General features: G+C 24.4%; 2 protein-coding genes across 5 annotated transcripts; one reads left to right on the top strand and one right to left on the bottom strand.

The window, feature by feature from the left end:
* Positions 1–5195: 5195 nt before the first annotated feature.
* On the top strand, positions 5196–8902 carry LOC132928543 (opsin-1-like). Of its 2 annotated transcripts, none has more exons than XM_060993312.1 (8): positions 5196–5455; positions 5525–5653; positions 5719–5957; positions 6016–6122; positions 6205–6311; positions 6386–6533; positions 8140–8417; positions 8483–8902. In XM_060993312.1, the coding sequence occupies exons 2-8, from the start codon at positions 5526–5528 to the stop codon at positions 8610–8612; spliced, it is 1137 nt and encodes a 378-aa protein (XP_060849295.1). In that variant the 5' UTR covers positions 5196–5455; position 5525; the 3' UTR covers positions 8613–8902. The 2 variants fall into 2 exon arrangements, with proteins under 2 accessions (XP_060849295.1, XP_060849285.1); XM_060993302.1 differs by having other exon boundaries at positions 5198–5440.
* LOC132928552 (COMM domain-containing protein 2) lies at positions 6145–12083 on the bottom strand. Of its 3 annotated transcripts, XM_060993325.1 has the most exons (6): positions 11746–12081; positions 11327–11404; positions 10518–10600; positions 10277–10450; positions 8689–8888; positions 6145–6547 (listed from the first exon to the last, which is right to left on the bottom strand). In XM_060993325.1, the coding sequence occupies exons 1-5, from the start codon at positions 11807–11809 to the stop codon at positions 8691–8693; spliced, it is 597 nt and encodes a 198-aa protein (XP_060849308.1). In that variant the 5' UTR covers positions 11810–12081; the 3' UTR covers positions 6145–6547; positions 8689–8690. The 3 variants fall into 3 exon arrangements, with proteins under 3 accessions (XP_060849308.1, XP_060849325.1, XP_060849316.1); XM_060993342.1 differs by lacking the exon at positions 11746–12081 and having other exon boundaries at positions 10518–10589; positions 11327–11403; XM_060993333.1 differs by lacking the exon at positions 6145–6547 and having other exon boundaries at positions 8541–8888; positions 11746–12083.
* Between the last annotated feature and the right edge of the window lie 1054 nt (positions 12084–13137).

Raw genomic sequence — 13137 nt, 5'->3', positions numbered from 1 at the left:
AATTATCATAAAATAGTATAGACGATAGTACATTTGTGTAAAGGTAGATTGATTTATTAAATGATTTTTCACTACTTATGGTTATAATTTTTTAATATATAAGAAAACAAAATTAAGTTAGAAAAATAGAAAATACTAAAATATAAATAGGTAGGTACCTGCTCTTCAAATGCAAATTTCAATAATTTACCTACATGCACCTACCAATTACCAATACCTACTTCAATTAAATTATCAAATTATTATTAAATTTCCAATATTTCGCATCCTTGTAAAAACAATTTATGAGTAAGAACATTAATTACCTATAATTTAAGTTTAGTATGCTTTTATAATTATTGTTAGTATAATATTTGTTTTTTTATAATTTTTATGAGTGGCTAGGTACTATATAGTTATAAATGGATAAATGCTGTTTAATCAACAAAGTAATGGGTACATAATACTATATAATATATATATTATATATTATAAAGGTCCGATTTATGTTTAGTGGGTATATTATAAGTATATATTATTATATTTTTACAGTAGTTTTTTTCTTATCATAATAAAAATTAAAAACACTTCACTTTAATTCTATGTAAAAGCTGAGAAATAAAATTGAACCATCTATTCAGAAGTATGTATTGTATCTTTGACAATTGCTTTAAAATATAATGATTTTAAAAATTAAAAAAAATATTGTGAATTCGTTTTTATGTATAACAGTGGTTCTCAACCTGTTCTACACGCATTAATTTTATAGACATCAAAATGATTTACGATTTATCGTAATTGAAAAGACAAACAATTGTTTTATGTATAAAATTACTTAGCACGCATTGTATTATGATACATTATCAACTGGTGGATAAATAACACACGTCTATGATACCTAATTGGTTATTAATGAGAATTAGTGTACATTTTTATCACGATCCTTATAGTATTCATAATAGAAGATCACCATGCCACCATACCTAAGTTTGGCTCAACAAAAGGGATCCGCTGGCTAAAAAAGTTATGAACCGTTGATTGATAGTAATAGTTATGACTTATGAGTGTGCCTCGTCACTTAATAGGTGTCACTGTAATAGTGTACCTAATGGATGTGTTAAATTTTAATTTAATAGTAAATTATTGTATAAGAGAAATAAGCGTGAAGAAAACGGGTGGATCATAATTCATGATTTATTATATTTCTAAGAGAGTAAGCATAACTAATGTAATATTACACGTGAAAACTATTAAGGCAAACTCTAAGTGAAATTTAATATAGGTACATCGTACATATTATGTTTGCTATTGCTCATAATTTTCTTCAGATGGTTTCTACAATCAAATTTACATTATTGTTATTGATATTTCCAAGGAAAGAAATATAGCAACAATTATCGTAATAAATCAAAAAACTTCGTAATTTTTTGTAAAGTTAAATGTTTAAATTGTATAACTCAGCTCAAGTAATAATAATAAAAATTAATTTAATTTCTAACTATTATAAACTAATCATATTATATTATCAATAATACAAATTAGAATCGAATTAAATAATCCAGAAATTTTCTGTTTTATTCAATAGCATTCTTACAAAATCTAGTGTTTATAAATATTCCCGTTTTTCCACCGTTAGTTTTTCTCAATTATAACGGTGCAATGTACCAAATAAATAAAATTGTCTAGCAAAACTATCTTCAACAGTGTTGAATATTGAAACAATTTTTTTGTCTAAAAGTGTCGTCAGATACCTACAAAACAATATACATTCGCGCTTAGAATCTATATAATATAATAATCAGTATAGGTAATTACGAAATGGAATATTTTGGTCAGCTGTTACTACGTACGATAATTTTTGTGTATAAGTTACTGGATTCAATGATGTTTAAAATTATATAAAATTGCAGTTTTTTTTTTTGTTGAGAAAAACAAGTCAAAATATTAGTATTTAAAGGTACCTATGTAAGTATAGTATATTAGGTATAATATAAATAATAATGCAATTACCACAACCTATTGAGGTTGGTACTTACTATCTCATTAATGGATTTAAAAGAATTTATCTTATTTGTATATATCTTGACTCATTTATCTTAATAATATATAACCACAGTAGCGCACTGATGACTAAGGTTTAAAATGACATACCTAATACTTATACAATATCTATGCGACTATGTACCATTGTTTTGTAGATCACTAACCAACAATGCCTATATGAATAATGATTAATGAGTAATGAATAATGACTCATACAGCCATACTAACTTAAAAACTAAATTATTATAAATGGCCTTCAGCAATAAAAAAAGCTGAAAATAGTTCCTGAATATTATATTATTAGTATCATTGGATAATCAAATATAAATATTTGCAACGAATTTATCAAATGGAATAAATAGGTACAAACCGCACGAATTAATATTTATTACTATACTTTAATTCGCGGTATCTACTGATATAAAATATGCATTTTTTTTTTTGTAATTTAGTTATATTTTTATATTTTTATTTTTATTTAATTTTTACGAAGGTAATCAAAAATCTGAATCCACCTCACTGAACATGTTCGTGTTATACAGCCCCAGGCCCAAATTTGGCTGACAAGCTATCGAAAAATGTCGGTTACTTACTCAAAATATTATGGGCTAGTTAAAAGTGAATCGCGAACATCTCCCCCCACTCAAACATTTTTGGTATAATAGAACATTTTCCTCTCGACTATTTTTGATGCAGATATTTACCCAAAAATATTTTTAAATTTACTATTTAATAATTTTATATTACATAAAATAATATCTAATTTTTAATTTTAATCAGATCAAATGTTTTTTTACAAAATGTACCTATCATTTTTAGCCATTTTTATTAATTATTAATTATATCTTATGCAGACAATATTTTAGCAACCTGTTATATGAATTTACTTATTTATTAATTTAAAAGCAATTTTTTATATTTTTATATTTAAAAAAAAAAAATAATTTCATATTAAATAGTATGAACTTGAAAAAATGGTGGGGGGGAATATCTACATAAAAGTATCGGGGGTAAAATGTCCATTTAATTTATAAGTGATTAGATGTAATTTTAATTTTTTTTGTGGTAATCACAAATTAGTATACTAATAGTATATAATAAGTATACTTATAAGTACAAACATTAATAGAAAATATTTGAATCGAATATTACAGTAGCTACAGACTCTGTGGTACACTGGTACAGATTACAGAGTATGTCATCTGTCAATCACTGACCACTGTATACACCTTCTTCCATAAGTTCAAATTTTAAAATACAAATTTAATAAATATAGTAAGTAAATATTACTAATGACAATTAGAAAAACGGGACATAATTTTAAAGTTATATTGTTTTGGATTTTAAACTATAAACTTGTATAAAAATATACATATATAACAGTACTTATCAAAAAGGTTGTCTAATCATGTAAGCGGCAAGCAGGGGAACAATTTCAATGAAATAAATAGTGATGCTTGAACCCCTATTTTTTCAGTTAGTCTTGTAGTTATGGATAACTAGAATTTCTCCCAAGTCATGGTTCCGTCCTAGGGTACTCACTTTCACCGAGTTTCACGGGCCACTAGTTTATTAATATAAAATAAGAACTAATTAATCACGAATGGCAAGTTCAAAATTAGGGCGTAAAACACGTCAAATTTTCACTGCGGGCGCCTTGGTACTATTAGTACTAGCTAGAATGTTAAAATTATATGGTTTCAAAAACTAGATATTATTATATTAAATAACTCGTCGTGTCTTCGTAGTTCGTACCAATGATATTTGTAGCTTAAATTTAAGAATTATAATTTGATCAAGGGGAATTTAACTAATTATAAGATTTCTAGCAATTTTCATCAAATAGAAAACGTGAAGGTACATTAACAAACGAAAATAAAGCTCAAATTCGTTTAGTAACTATAATTTGTGTTTAAGGTTTAACATTTAAAAATGTAATATATTAAAAATACTGAAGAAGTACAAAACATTTTAAAGTTTCTTTTATTAGCAATATTAATAATTAGAAGTTATAAGTTAAATAATATTATTTATTCATTTTAGTGCCTACCTATGTAACATTTAAATTATACCTATTTCATAAATATTATGTATAGCGTCTGTAAATATGTAATAACTTGCTTAAATATAAACAGTGTTAAAGGCGAGACCAATAAGCTCCTTCTCTGCTTTTCTCCTTCCAACAATTTTATTATTTATTATTAGTTATTACGTAACATTTTTTCGGTACATAGGTAATACATTTAGTATTCGGCTAAAAATTGAAATTAAAAAAAAACCTATGTATTCATTAGTATACCTACTACTAAGAAAAAAATGTTTTAAATAAAAAAAATTATCTAAGGTCTACGTAGACATATCTATCCACCTACACAACCCAATGTTTTGTTTTAATATTCATAAGTCATAATAGGTACTAATAAGGCTTCTCATAAGAATAGTTTTTAAAATTTACCATACCTATATTCCGTGTGTGAAGAAAAAAATAAAATTTAGTTTTTAAACAGTAGGTAATCTAAATATTGTTTTCATTTTTAATTCAAACACAGGAAATTTGTATTGTTTATGGTATATACTATACGCTATATAGGTAATACAATTATATAAATAGTAAATATAGTATCAAATATGTCTGCTAGCTGCTTGTTTTATAGACGGTGCTAGTATAGGGATACCTTTTATTATATTAATTAAAAATATTTAACAATAGGTTAAAGAACTTTCAAACAGCCTTCCAACAATAACAAAAATAAGTTAATAGGGAATTATATAATTTTTAATTTATAATAAAGGGTATTGCCGTATAGGTACAGATATCAAGATTCAATAATTATTTAATTAAATATTCAGAATAACATATGACTGGATAGAATATTGGTTTTATATTTTTATACGCATCCCTAATTATTAGTAAATTAACAAAAATATATTTATTGTATTGTGAAAAGGTATTATTTTTGAGACGTTCGGAACTTAATTTAATAATACTTATTTCACGGGATAAGAAATTTACATAACGTCCAAAGTCGTTCAGTAAAACCCTACAATAAACCTCAACCTTGGTATCAGCATTAAGAATAATCTATTTAAAAGTGTACTACACCCTTAAGACAGGTAGAAGATGGCATCGGTAGGGTTTCAATTCTAGGCTCTTATTTAAAAAGGAACAACTGAAGTGTAAGAAAGTTACAGTCCTTTCTTGGACGAGCCCTCGGAGAATATACGGCAGTCGACAGTACTACTTCAATATCTAACTGTCAATTCAATGGTCATATTCTACTGGAGTACCGATGATAGAGTCGTGTTAGACATAAATGGCTTTAAACAGTTTAAACTTTTGTTAAACTTCTTGAATTCTTAGCACAAACGCCAAAAATATTTATTCAATAAATTTTTTAAGTATACCTACATTTGCAAAGTAAGTGTGCATTAGGTAATCTAAATTTAAATATTATATTTATAAACAGTTAGTACCTACTAGTTATTTGGGTTGGTATTACAGAATGCTAGATAAAATCGGATCTCATTATGAACGGCAAGAATCGAACTGGGTGGCTGAAGGAGGTTTTGGAAATGAAACTGTGGTTGACCGAGTTCCATCAGATATGATGCATCTGGTTGATCCTTCTTGGTAAGAACCATAAAATATTATAACAATAAATAATTTTAATTTTAAAACGTACCCATATTTCAAAGGTATCAATTTCCACCAATGGAATCAATGTGGTACAAATGGTTAGGTGTTACTATATTCTTCTTGGGCATATTATCGGTCGTGGGTAATGGAATGGTGATATATATATTTACCTGTACAAAAAATCTTAGAACGCCATCAAACTTACTGATAGTTAACTTGGCATTTTCCGATTTCTGTTTGATGTTCACCATGTGTCCGGCAATGGTTTGGAATTGTTTTTACGAGACGTGGATGTTTGGTACTATATACATTTCGTTATCTTATATTTTCAATTAATTACGAAAATTATGTTAAAGGACCTTTTGCTTGCGAGTTGTATGCTATGTTTGGATCATTATTTGGGGTTACATCAATATGGACAATGGTTTTTATAGCTTTAGATCGTTATAACGTAATAGTTAAGGTAAAAAAAAAAAACATTTAGATATTATATAAAATCATTTATTGAGTGAACTCTCATAAAAAATACAATTTGCATGTTTAAGGGATTATCTGCAAAACCTATGACAACCAAGTTAGCGCTATTACAAATATTTTGTATATATCTGCATGGACTTTTCTGGACTTTAACCCCTTTTTTTGGATGGAGCCGGTAAATTAAAAAAAAATAATAATACATGGAAAAAAATTGAATTAAATGATAATTTAAATTTATGTGTCTTGTAGATATGTACCAGAAGCAAACATGACAGCCTGTGGCACTGATTATTTAACTCTGACATGGCATAGTCGTAGTTATGTATTAGTATACGCAATTTTCGCATACTATTTACCATTGCTTGTCATCATCTATGCATATTATTTTATTGTGAAGGTAAGTTTTAAAAACTGTAAAAGAAAAAAAAATTAAAAAGGTAGGTAAATGGGCACCACTCTGCTGTACATTAGGAATCGAGTTACTGTTATGGGTGTGTTAAATTTTAATTCAATGATATATTATTGTAAATGAAAAACGATTCTGAGAGGAGACGATCTATAAGCCTAAATCATTATATTTTTCCGAAAATAATGCATTAATTATATTATTAGTATTAAATTATATTATAATCATATATATTTATACCATATTATATTATAAACTAATACAACATTTAATAATATCTTTCTATAATTATGTAAAACAGTAAAATATGTTAGGTAATATACAATATCTTAAAATAAATCAAAAATGTCGTTGCGTAAACTAAGATTAATATTTATATAATATACGTAAAAGTTTAAGTCCCCACATCTATAAAAAAAATAATAGTATTTGTATAATTTTAGTTCAAGTATGAGATACTTATGTTTTATGAAAATTATTATACTACAATTTCAAACCTTAGCTAAGATAAAAACAAGATTTTATAATTTTTTTTTATAAAAATACTTGTAATTTGTAATTTCCTTAATTTTGAAAAATATTAACTTTAAAATTAGTTTAAATGCAAATAAAAAAAATTGTGCATAATATGTATTGTTAATCATTTTATGCAGATATAAGAACAAAGTTTATGGCATTTTGTATTATATTTTTAAGAATTTTGACCCGTAAATTTATTTTTTTTGACATTATTTATAAAAAAAAATGTAAATTATACCACGCAAAGAAAATTATAATATAAACATTTGATACAAATTTTTAAGTATATAACGGTTATTTTTATTACCACAAAAACTAAAATCCTTTTAAGTAAAATAGTTTTTATCTCTAGTTGTAGTTATTGGGTTAATACCCAATGTCGTTAAAACTTGAACTTCAAACGGTCATAAAAAACTAATTTGACTTTTCGGTAATTTTTTTTTAAATATTCATTGAAAAACATATCAAGAAACTAGTATTAAATTTTCTAATCTAAGGTATAAACAAAATATTGTTTATGAATTTTGAGATTTTAACAAATTTTATCAAAATTCTAACTTTAAATACTTATAAAAAAAAAAAAAAAATTGTCACTATGAACTTTTGTAATTTTTTTAATTAGGAAATTAATTATTTATAATGGCACTTTGAATTAACATATAGTTTCACATAAACTGTATCACATTTTCAAGATTTTTTATCGGCATTTTTAACATTTTATAAATTGTCTATAAATAGCTTATAAAGAGTCAACATGTTTTGAATTATGTATAGAAAATGATTATGTAAACATTTAATGAAAATTTAAAGTTTTTATGGTTATTAGTTTTTGAATTACACCAAAAAACCAAATTTTGTCAAAAGTTGGATTTGCCTGAAAATTTTTGTTTTTATTTTAATGTTTCTCATGATTATTTTGAAAAATATTGGTAATTTTTTAATTATGTCCTTTTTTAAAGTACAAACTAAATATAATTATTTGAAAACTAATACTACTCATCATAGATACACAGACACAAAAAATACACATCATTGTAAAATCAATTATTATATTAATCTAAAATAATTTTTGAAATAGGCAGTAGCATCACATGAGAAATCTATGAGGGAACAAGCAAAAAAAATGAATGTTTCTTCCCTAAGATCCGGAGACCAAAGCAATACTAGTGCAGAATTTAAGCTGGCTAAAGTGGCTTTAATGACAATATCATTATGGTTCATGGCTTGGACACCATACATGGTTATCAACTTTGCTGGAATATTTCAATTCATGACAATTGATCCATTATTTTCAATCTGGGGATCAGTCTTTGCTAAAGCAAATGCAGTATACAATCCAATAGTATATGCAATTAGGTGGGTATTGATTAAATTATTGGTATATCAACAAATTTTGCTTATTATAATTATTATTATTTTAGTCATCCAAAATATAGATTGGCATTAGATAAGAAGTTCCCATGTCTAGTATGTGGAAAATTAGAAGATGAAAGGAGCGATTCAAAATCAGTTTCTTCTGCTCAAACAACTGTATCCGAAGATAAAGTCTAAGAATCGAACTAACTTAATCTCATGGAATATGTTTAATCAAACTATCAGTCATTTATATTGTTTATAAAAATTATACCTTCATTTCAATTTTCTACGTATTTTCCGTATCCATTGGGATTGGTTCTGTTTCAAAGCAGCCTCTAGTGTATCTTTGATGTGAACCAAGTTTAATGGATCTGTTTGCAGGAATAATGATTCGAAAATATTTTTTTTTTCTAAATCTAATTTCAATGTAACAACTGGTACTGTTTGATGTAATAAAGATCTTGATCCCATCTGTATACATAATATATTATGATTAGTTGCATCTATATAATTATTTATTCCTAAATTATTATGCTTTCAAAATATTATATATATATATATAAATATACCACTTAAAGGTTTTTAAATATAGACCTATTTAAATACTAAATAATATTTCAATTTTTGAATGTTAACAGATTTATTTAATCTATTTAGTATTCATTGTAAAATTTACTCAACATAGAATTCATTAATATATTATTATAAATTCAATTTGAAGTAAGTATTTTAATCTACATACTATTTCATTATAATAATTTACAAAATGTATTAATGTGCTTTTAGTAGATAATATTATTAGTGGTAGATTAGTTATAGTTTTTGTCTACTGGATCTTATTTTAGCTAATGTAAATTAATTTTATTATAATAAAGATAAAAAAATACCGAATATACCATAGGAAGTAAAGTTAAATCTATAGCAAGAAATTATAGAACTCATAAAAATAAGTAGCAGTTTTCATAATTTTCTATGTAAAATAATAATAATTAACAAAAAAATATATTTATTTATTTATTTTATACTAAAGTCTGTAGTAATCAGAATTATAATCATTTTAAATTTGTTAAAACTAGGGCTGAAAATTTGTAGGAAACTTCTTTTCAGCTTATTGCAGAACATCAAGTTTGGATTATGCACCAATAAATTTAATTTTGAAACTTTTACTATGCATTTTTTTACAATTTGTGGGTCTTCTTGGCTTTTTCCTTTGTATTATATTTTTTTGATAATTTTTGTCAATTAAAGCATTTTATGAATTAGTTTTTAGTTTTTGTTAATCTTATTAAAATAATTAAAATTATAGTTTTATCTATAAAAAAAAATTGTACAATCTAAATTTTGATTTTTAATTAATTTTTTTGAGATTTAAATGCATTTTTTGAAGATTTTTTAGTACATTAAATTTATAGTCCTAGTACTTAAGCAAAAATTAAACGTATAATTAAACACCCTGCACATAAAAATAGAGAATGCAATAGTGCATAAAACTACACAAAGTCATTGAAATTTGAATAATTTTTTGTTATCCTTATGCAAAAATTAAGCTAAAATATAATTCAATCTATCAAATTTTATCAAAACTTAATTTTAAATGTATTTTGAGTTTTTAAAGTCTTATATTTGATCTTTAATACCAAGAAAAATTTGCTCAGCATATTTTATAGTTATAAGTATTTATTTTTAACAAGTAGGTTTCTTGAAAAAATGTTTAATAGAGAGAATATTGATGTTAAAAAATTGTGTAGTTACTATTATCATGTTAGAAATCAGTCTTTTTTAGTTAATAAAATAAAAATAAATTGCCTGTCACGGTAATTAATAATTATATTTCTATTTACTTAATTTTAACAACTTACATCAGTTTCATATCGCCACTCTAGTTCTTTGAAGTGTGGAAATACAAATGCACTAGATGATAAAATATCTAGTAAATGGGGTTTTTGATTTTCATAAAATAATATAATCATTTCTAATTTTGTATCATTAAAACCATATTCTGTCAGTGATTCTTTTATTTCCATATCAGTTAGCTATAAAACCAATAATTATTATTATACAACAGTTAAATACTCAAATTAAATTATTCAGTTAACTTACTTTATGTTTACAGCTTTGCACACACATGAGACATATACTTTTTACGATTGATATAATTTTGTCTTCGTCAATCTGCAACTTTTCTTTAATAAAATATATTTTTATAATACTTATATTTAATAAGATAAAATAAAATATAATTATTTCATCAATTTTAAATAATACATAATATATTACTTTTGTAGTACAATATTATGATATTGTAATTTGTAATAGGTACTATATTTTATTAACTTATAAAAAGTGAATTTATAACTTTAAACAGTTGTTTACTATTTATTATCTCAATTACTGCATAATAAATTAAAATCTAAAATTGTCTAATTATATGTACTTGTTTAAATAACTAAAAATATTAAAACGATAACTACTAATTTTTATAATTTAAATCCTGAATTTAGGCCATTGATTTTTGTATGTAATCATTAATTCCTGCGCTCAGTGAAATTTTTAACAATTGAAAAAATTGATCAACAACACATTTATTGCAAACCATTTTGACAATCAACTTGGTATACTGTTTTGTACAATATATACATTACATCATTGATTTTATAAGAGTCTACAGCACTTTTTAGAAATCCGTTACACTTGATACTTATTGACCAGATTTATAAATTGTAATCATTAGTAGCTGGGTATAATACTAAAATAGTTTATTTTTTTTTTAATATAATTAAATGATTAGATAAATTATAAATACTTAACAATATTATTTATTAAAGGATTGTATCAAATTTTTTTTCTTAAAATTGTATTACAATTGACATTAGACAAATAATATAAATAATTAATACAATATAAAATACCTGCAGCTTTGTTATAAAGACTGAAATTAGGTCCATTGTCCATAAAATCTTTGGTGAGCCTCAAGAAATCCTTGATAACTATATATAATTAATTTTAGTAATTATTAAAATAAAATTATAAGTTTATCTACATAAACAATATACATTATTAATAAATAGGCACATTAAAAGATCTAAGTAATGAAATATATATTATAATATATAAATATATATATATATATATACTGTTTTTATCAAAAAGTGAAATTGTTAAGATGTTTAATAATTTAATTAATATTCCACTTCTCGTTATTAATAATACCATTTATTATAATTTATAAATAATAGTAGTACTATTGATAATATTTATACAATTGTAACATAATACTATAATATGTAGGTATGTTAATTAGTAATTACACTGATCCTAATTTTCTTACCATTATCTGTTTGTTGAGCCAAAAGTTGAAAACTAACTTTGAAAACTTCCTTTACTGATGACATTATACACAGCAATCAGAATAAAATTTTTTAGCAAAAACAATTAAGGTCAGAAAAGAAACAAAATTAAACTCTTATTTAACCAATAGATATATTTTAATCTGCACTAAAATATGCTTATGGGTAATACTAACTGCACAGTATAAAATGATCTTTATTAGGTAATTAATATATTTTAAAAATATGTATTAGAATGAAAATTTTTCAAAATTAAAAAATAAATACCTAGTACTAGGTAGGTATATTATGGTTTAATTACACATTAATATTTATTATTTATTAATTATTATCATAACATTGTTGAATTAATAATTTTAAATCTTGAAAAGTTTTAAATATAATGATAACAATACGTAATGATAACGATGATAAGATCACTACCACTTGTTCAGTGCTACCACGGCTATAGATAAGAATAGTTGTATGGCGATCATGGTATTTTAAAACTGTAAATTGTTTATACATCTTAAAAAACTCATAACTCGCTTTAAAATAAAAATATAATAAAACGCTTATAAGATGCCCTAGATAATGTTCTTAACTTTTAATTCTATGATAGGTCATTTCACTCAAATTTGAAAAATTAATATGGTTATAGTCATTTTTGTGAACGTAAAATTTGCCATGTTGTGCGTGGGTTAGAAAGAGATAATAAATACTATGCTGGCATTCTAAGGGGGATGCAGTTGGTCATGTTTAAAGGAAATTAATATAGGTAATATAACATGATGACATTAAAGTGACTTGTAAGTGAATGCAATGTAAACGAGCAAAAGTGTGTCGTGTGTGTGAGTCTAATCTGTAATCGTTTTCGAACAATCGGAACAATATTTCTTAGAAACCATCCATCGTCGTCACCAAACATCGTAAACAATGAACAAATTATGCAGTTCATAAATATTGTTGTAAATAGTACATATTTCATCATTTTACTATTTTTTATTATAGTCAGGGCCTAATTTAGGCATTTTGTGGTCTTAGGCAAAATAAAAAAAATTGGCTCCTTATTGTCAACAGTAGCGTATATAGGCAAGCCCCCCTCCACAAATGAGTTGTATAAAACAAAATAATAATTTATTACAATTTAGTATTTACCTACTTATACATTTTCACAAACAAAATTATAATGTTATACATTTTTTTACCTCTACAGGCTACAGATTTCTTGTACCTATTATTTTCATTTACATTTTACGCTGATAAGGATTAATTATTTTATTTTTTTGAAATATTATATGTTTCTTATATTTATTTTATATGATGAAAGTAGTACTAAAAAAAAAAAATGTTCATAAAAATCCAAGTCCCTCTAATAACGGAGGCTATAGGCA

This window comes from Rhopalosiphum padi, chromosome 1 (assembly GCF_020882245.1).
Source record: "Rhopalosiphum padi isolate XX-2018 chromosome 1, ASM2088224v1, whole genome shotgun sequence".
NCBI classification, from domain to species: domain Eukaryota; kingdom Metazoa; phylum Arthropoda; class Insecta; order Hemiptera; family Aphididae; genus Rhopalosiphum; species Rhopalosiphum padi.
This window is presented reverse-complemented; position numbering and strand designations above follow the sequence as displayed.

Excerpts from the sequence above, each read along its gene's own strand:
- LOC132928543 (XM_060993312.1), top strand. The coding sequence starts at position 5,526 with ATGCTAGATAAAATCGGATCTCATTATGAACGGCAAGAATCGAACTGG. Across the intron at positions 5,958-6,015 it reads TTACGAGACGTGGATGTTTG|GACCTTTTGCTTGCGAGTTG; the intron begins GTACTATATACA and ends ATTATGTTAAAG. Across the intron at positions 6,312-6,385 it reads CCTTTTTTTGGATGGAGCCG|ATATGTACCAGAAGCAAACA; the intron begins GTAAATTAAAAA and ends TGTGTCTTGTAG.
- LOC132928552 (XM_060993333.1), bottom strand. The coding sequence starts at position 11,809 with ATGTCATCAGTAAAGGAAGTTTTCAAAGTTAGTTTTCAACTTTTGGCT. Across the intron at positions 10,601-11,326 it reads TCTTTATAACAAAGCTGCAG|AAAAGTTGCAGATTGACGAA; the intron begins GTATTTTATATT and ends ATTTTATTAAAG. Across the intron at positions 8,889-10,276 it reads AGTGGCGATATGAAACTGAT|ATGGGATCAAGATCTTTATT; the intron begins GTAAGTTGTTAA and ends TTATGTATACAG.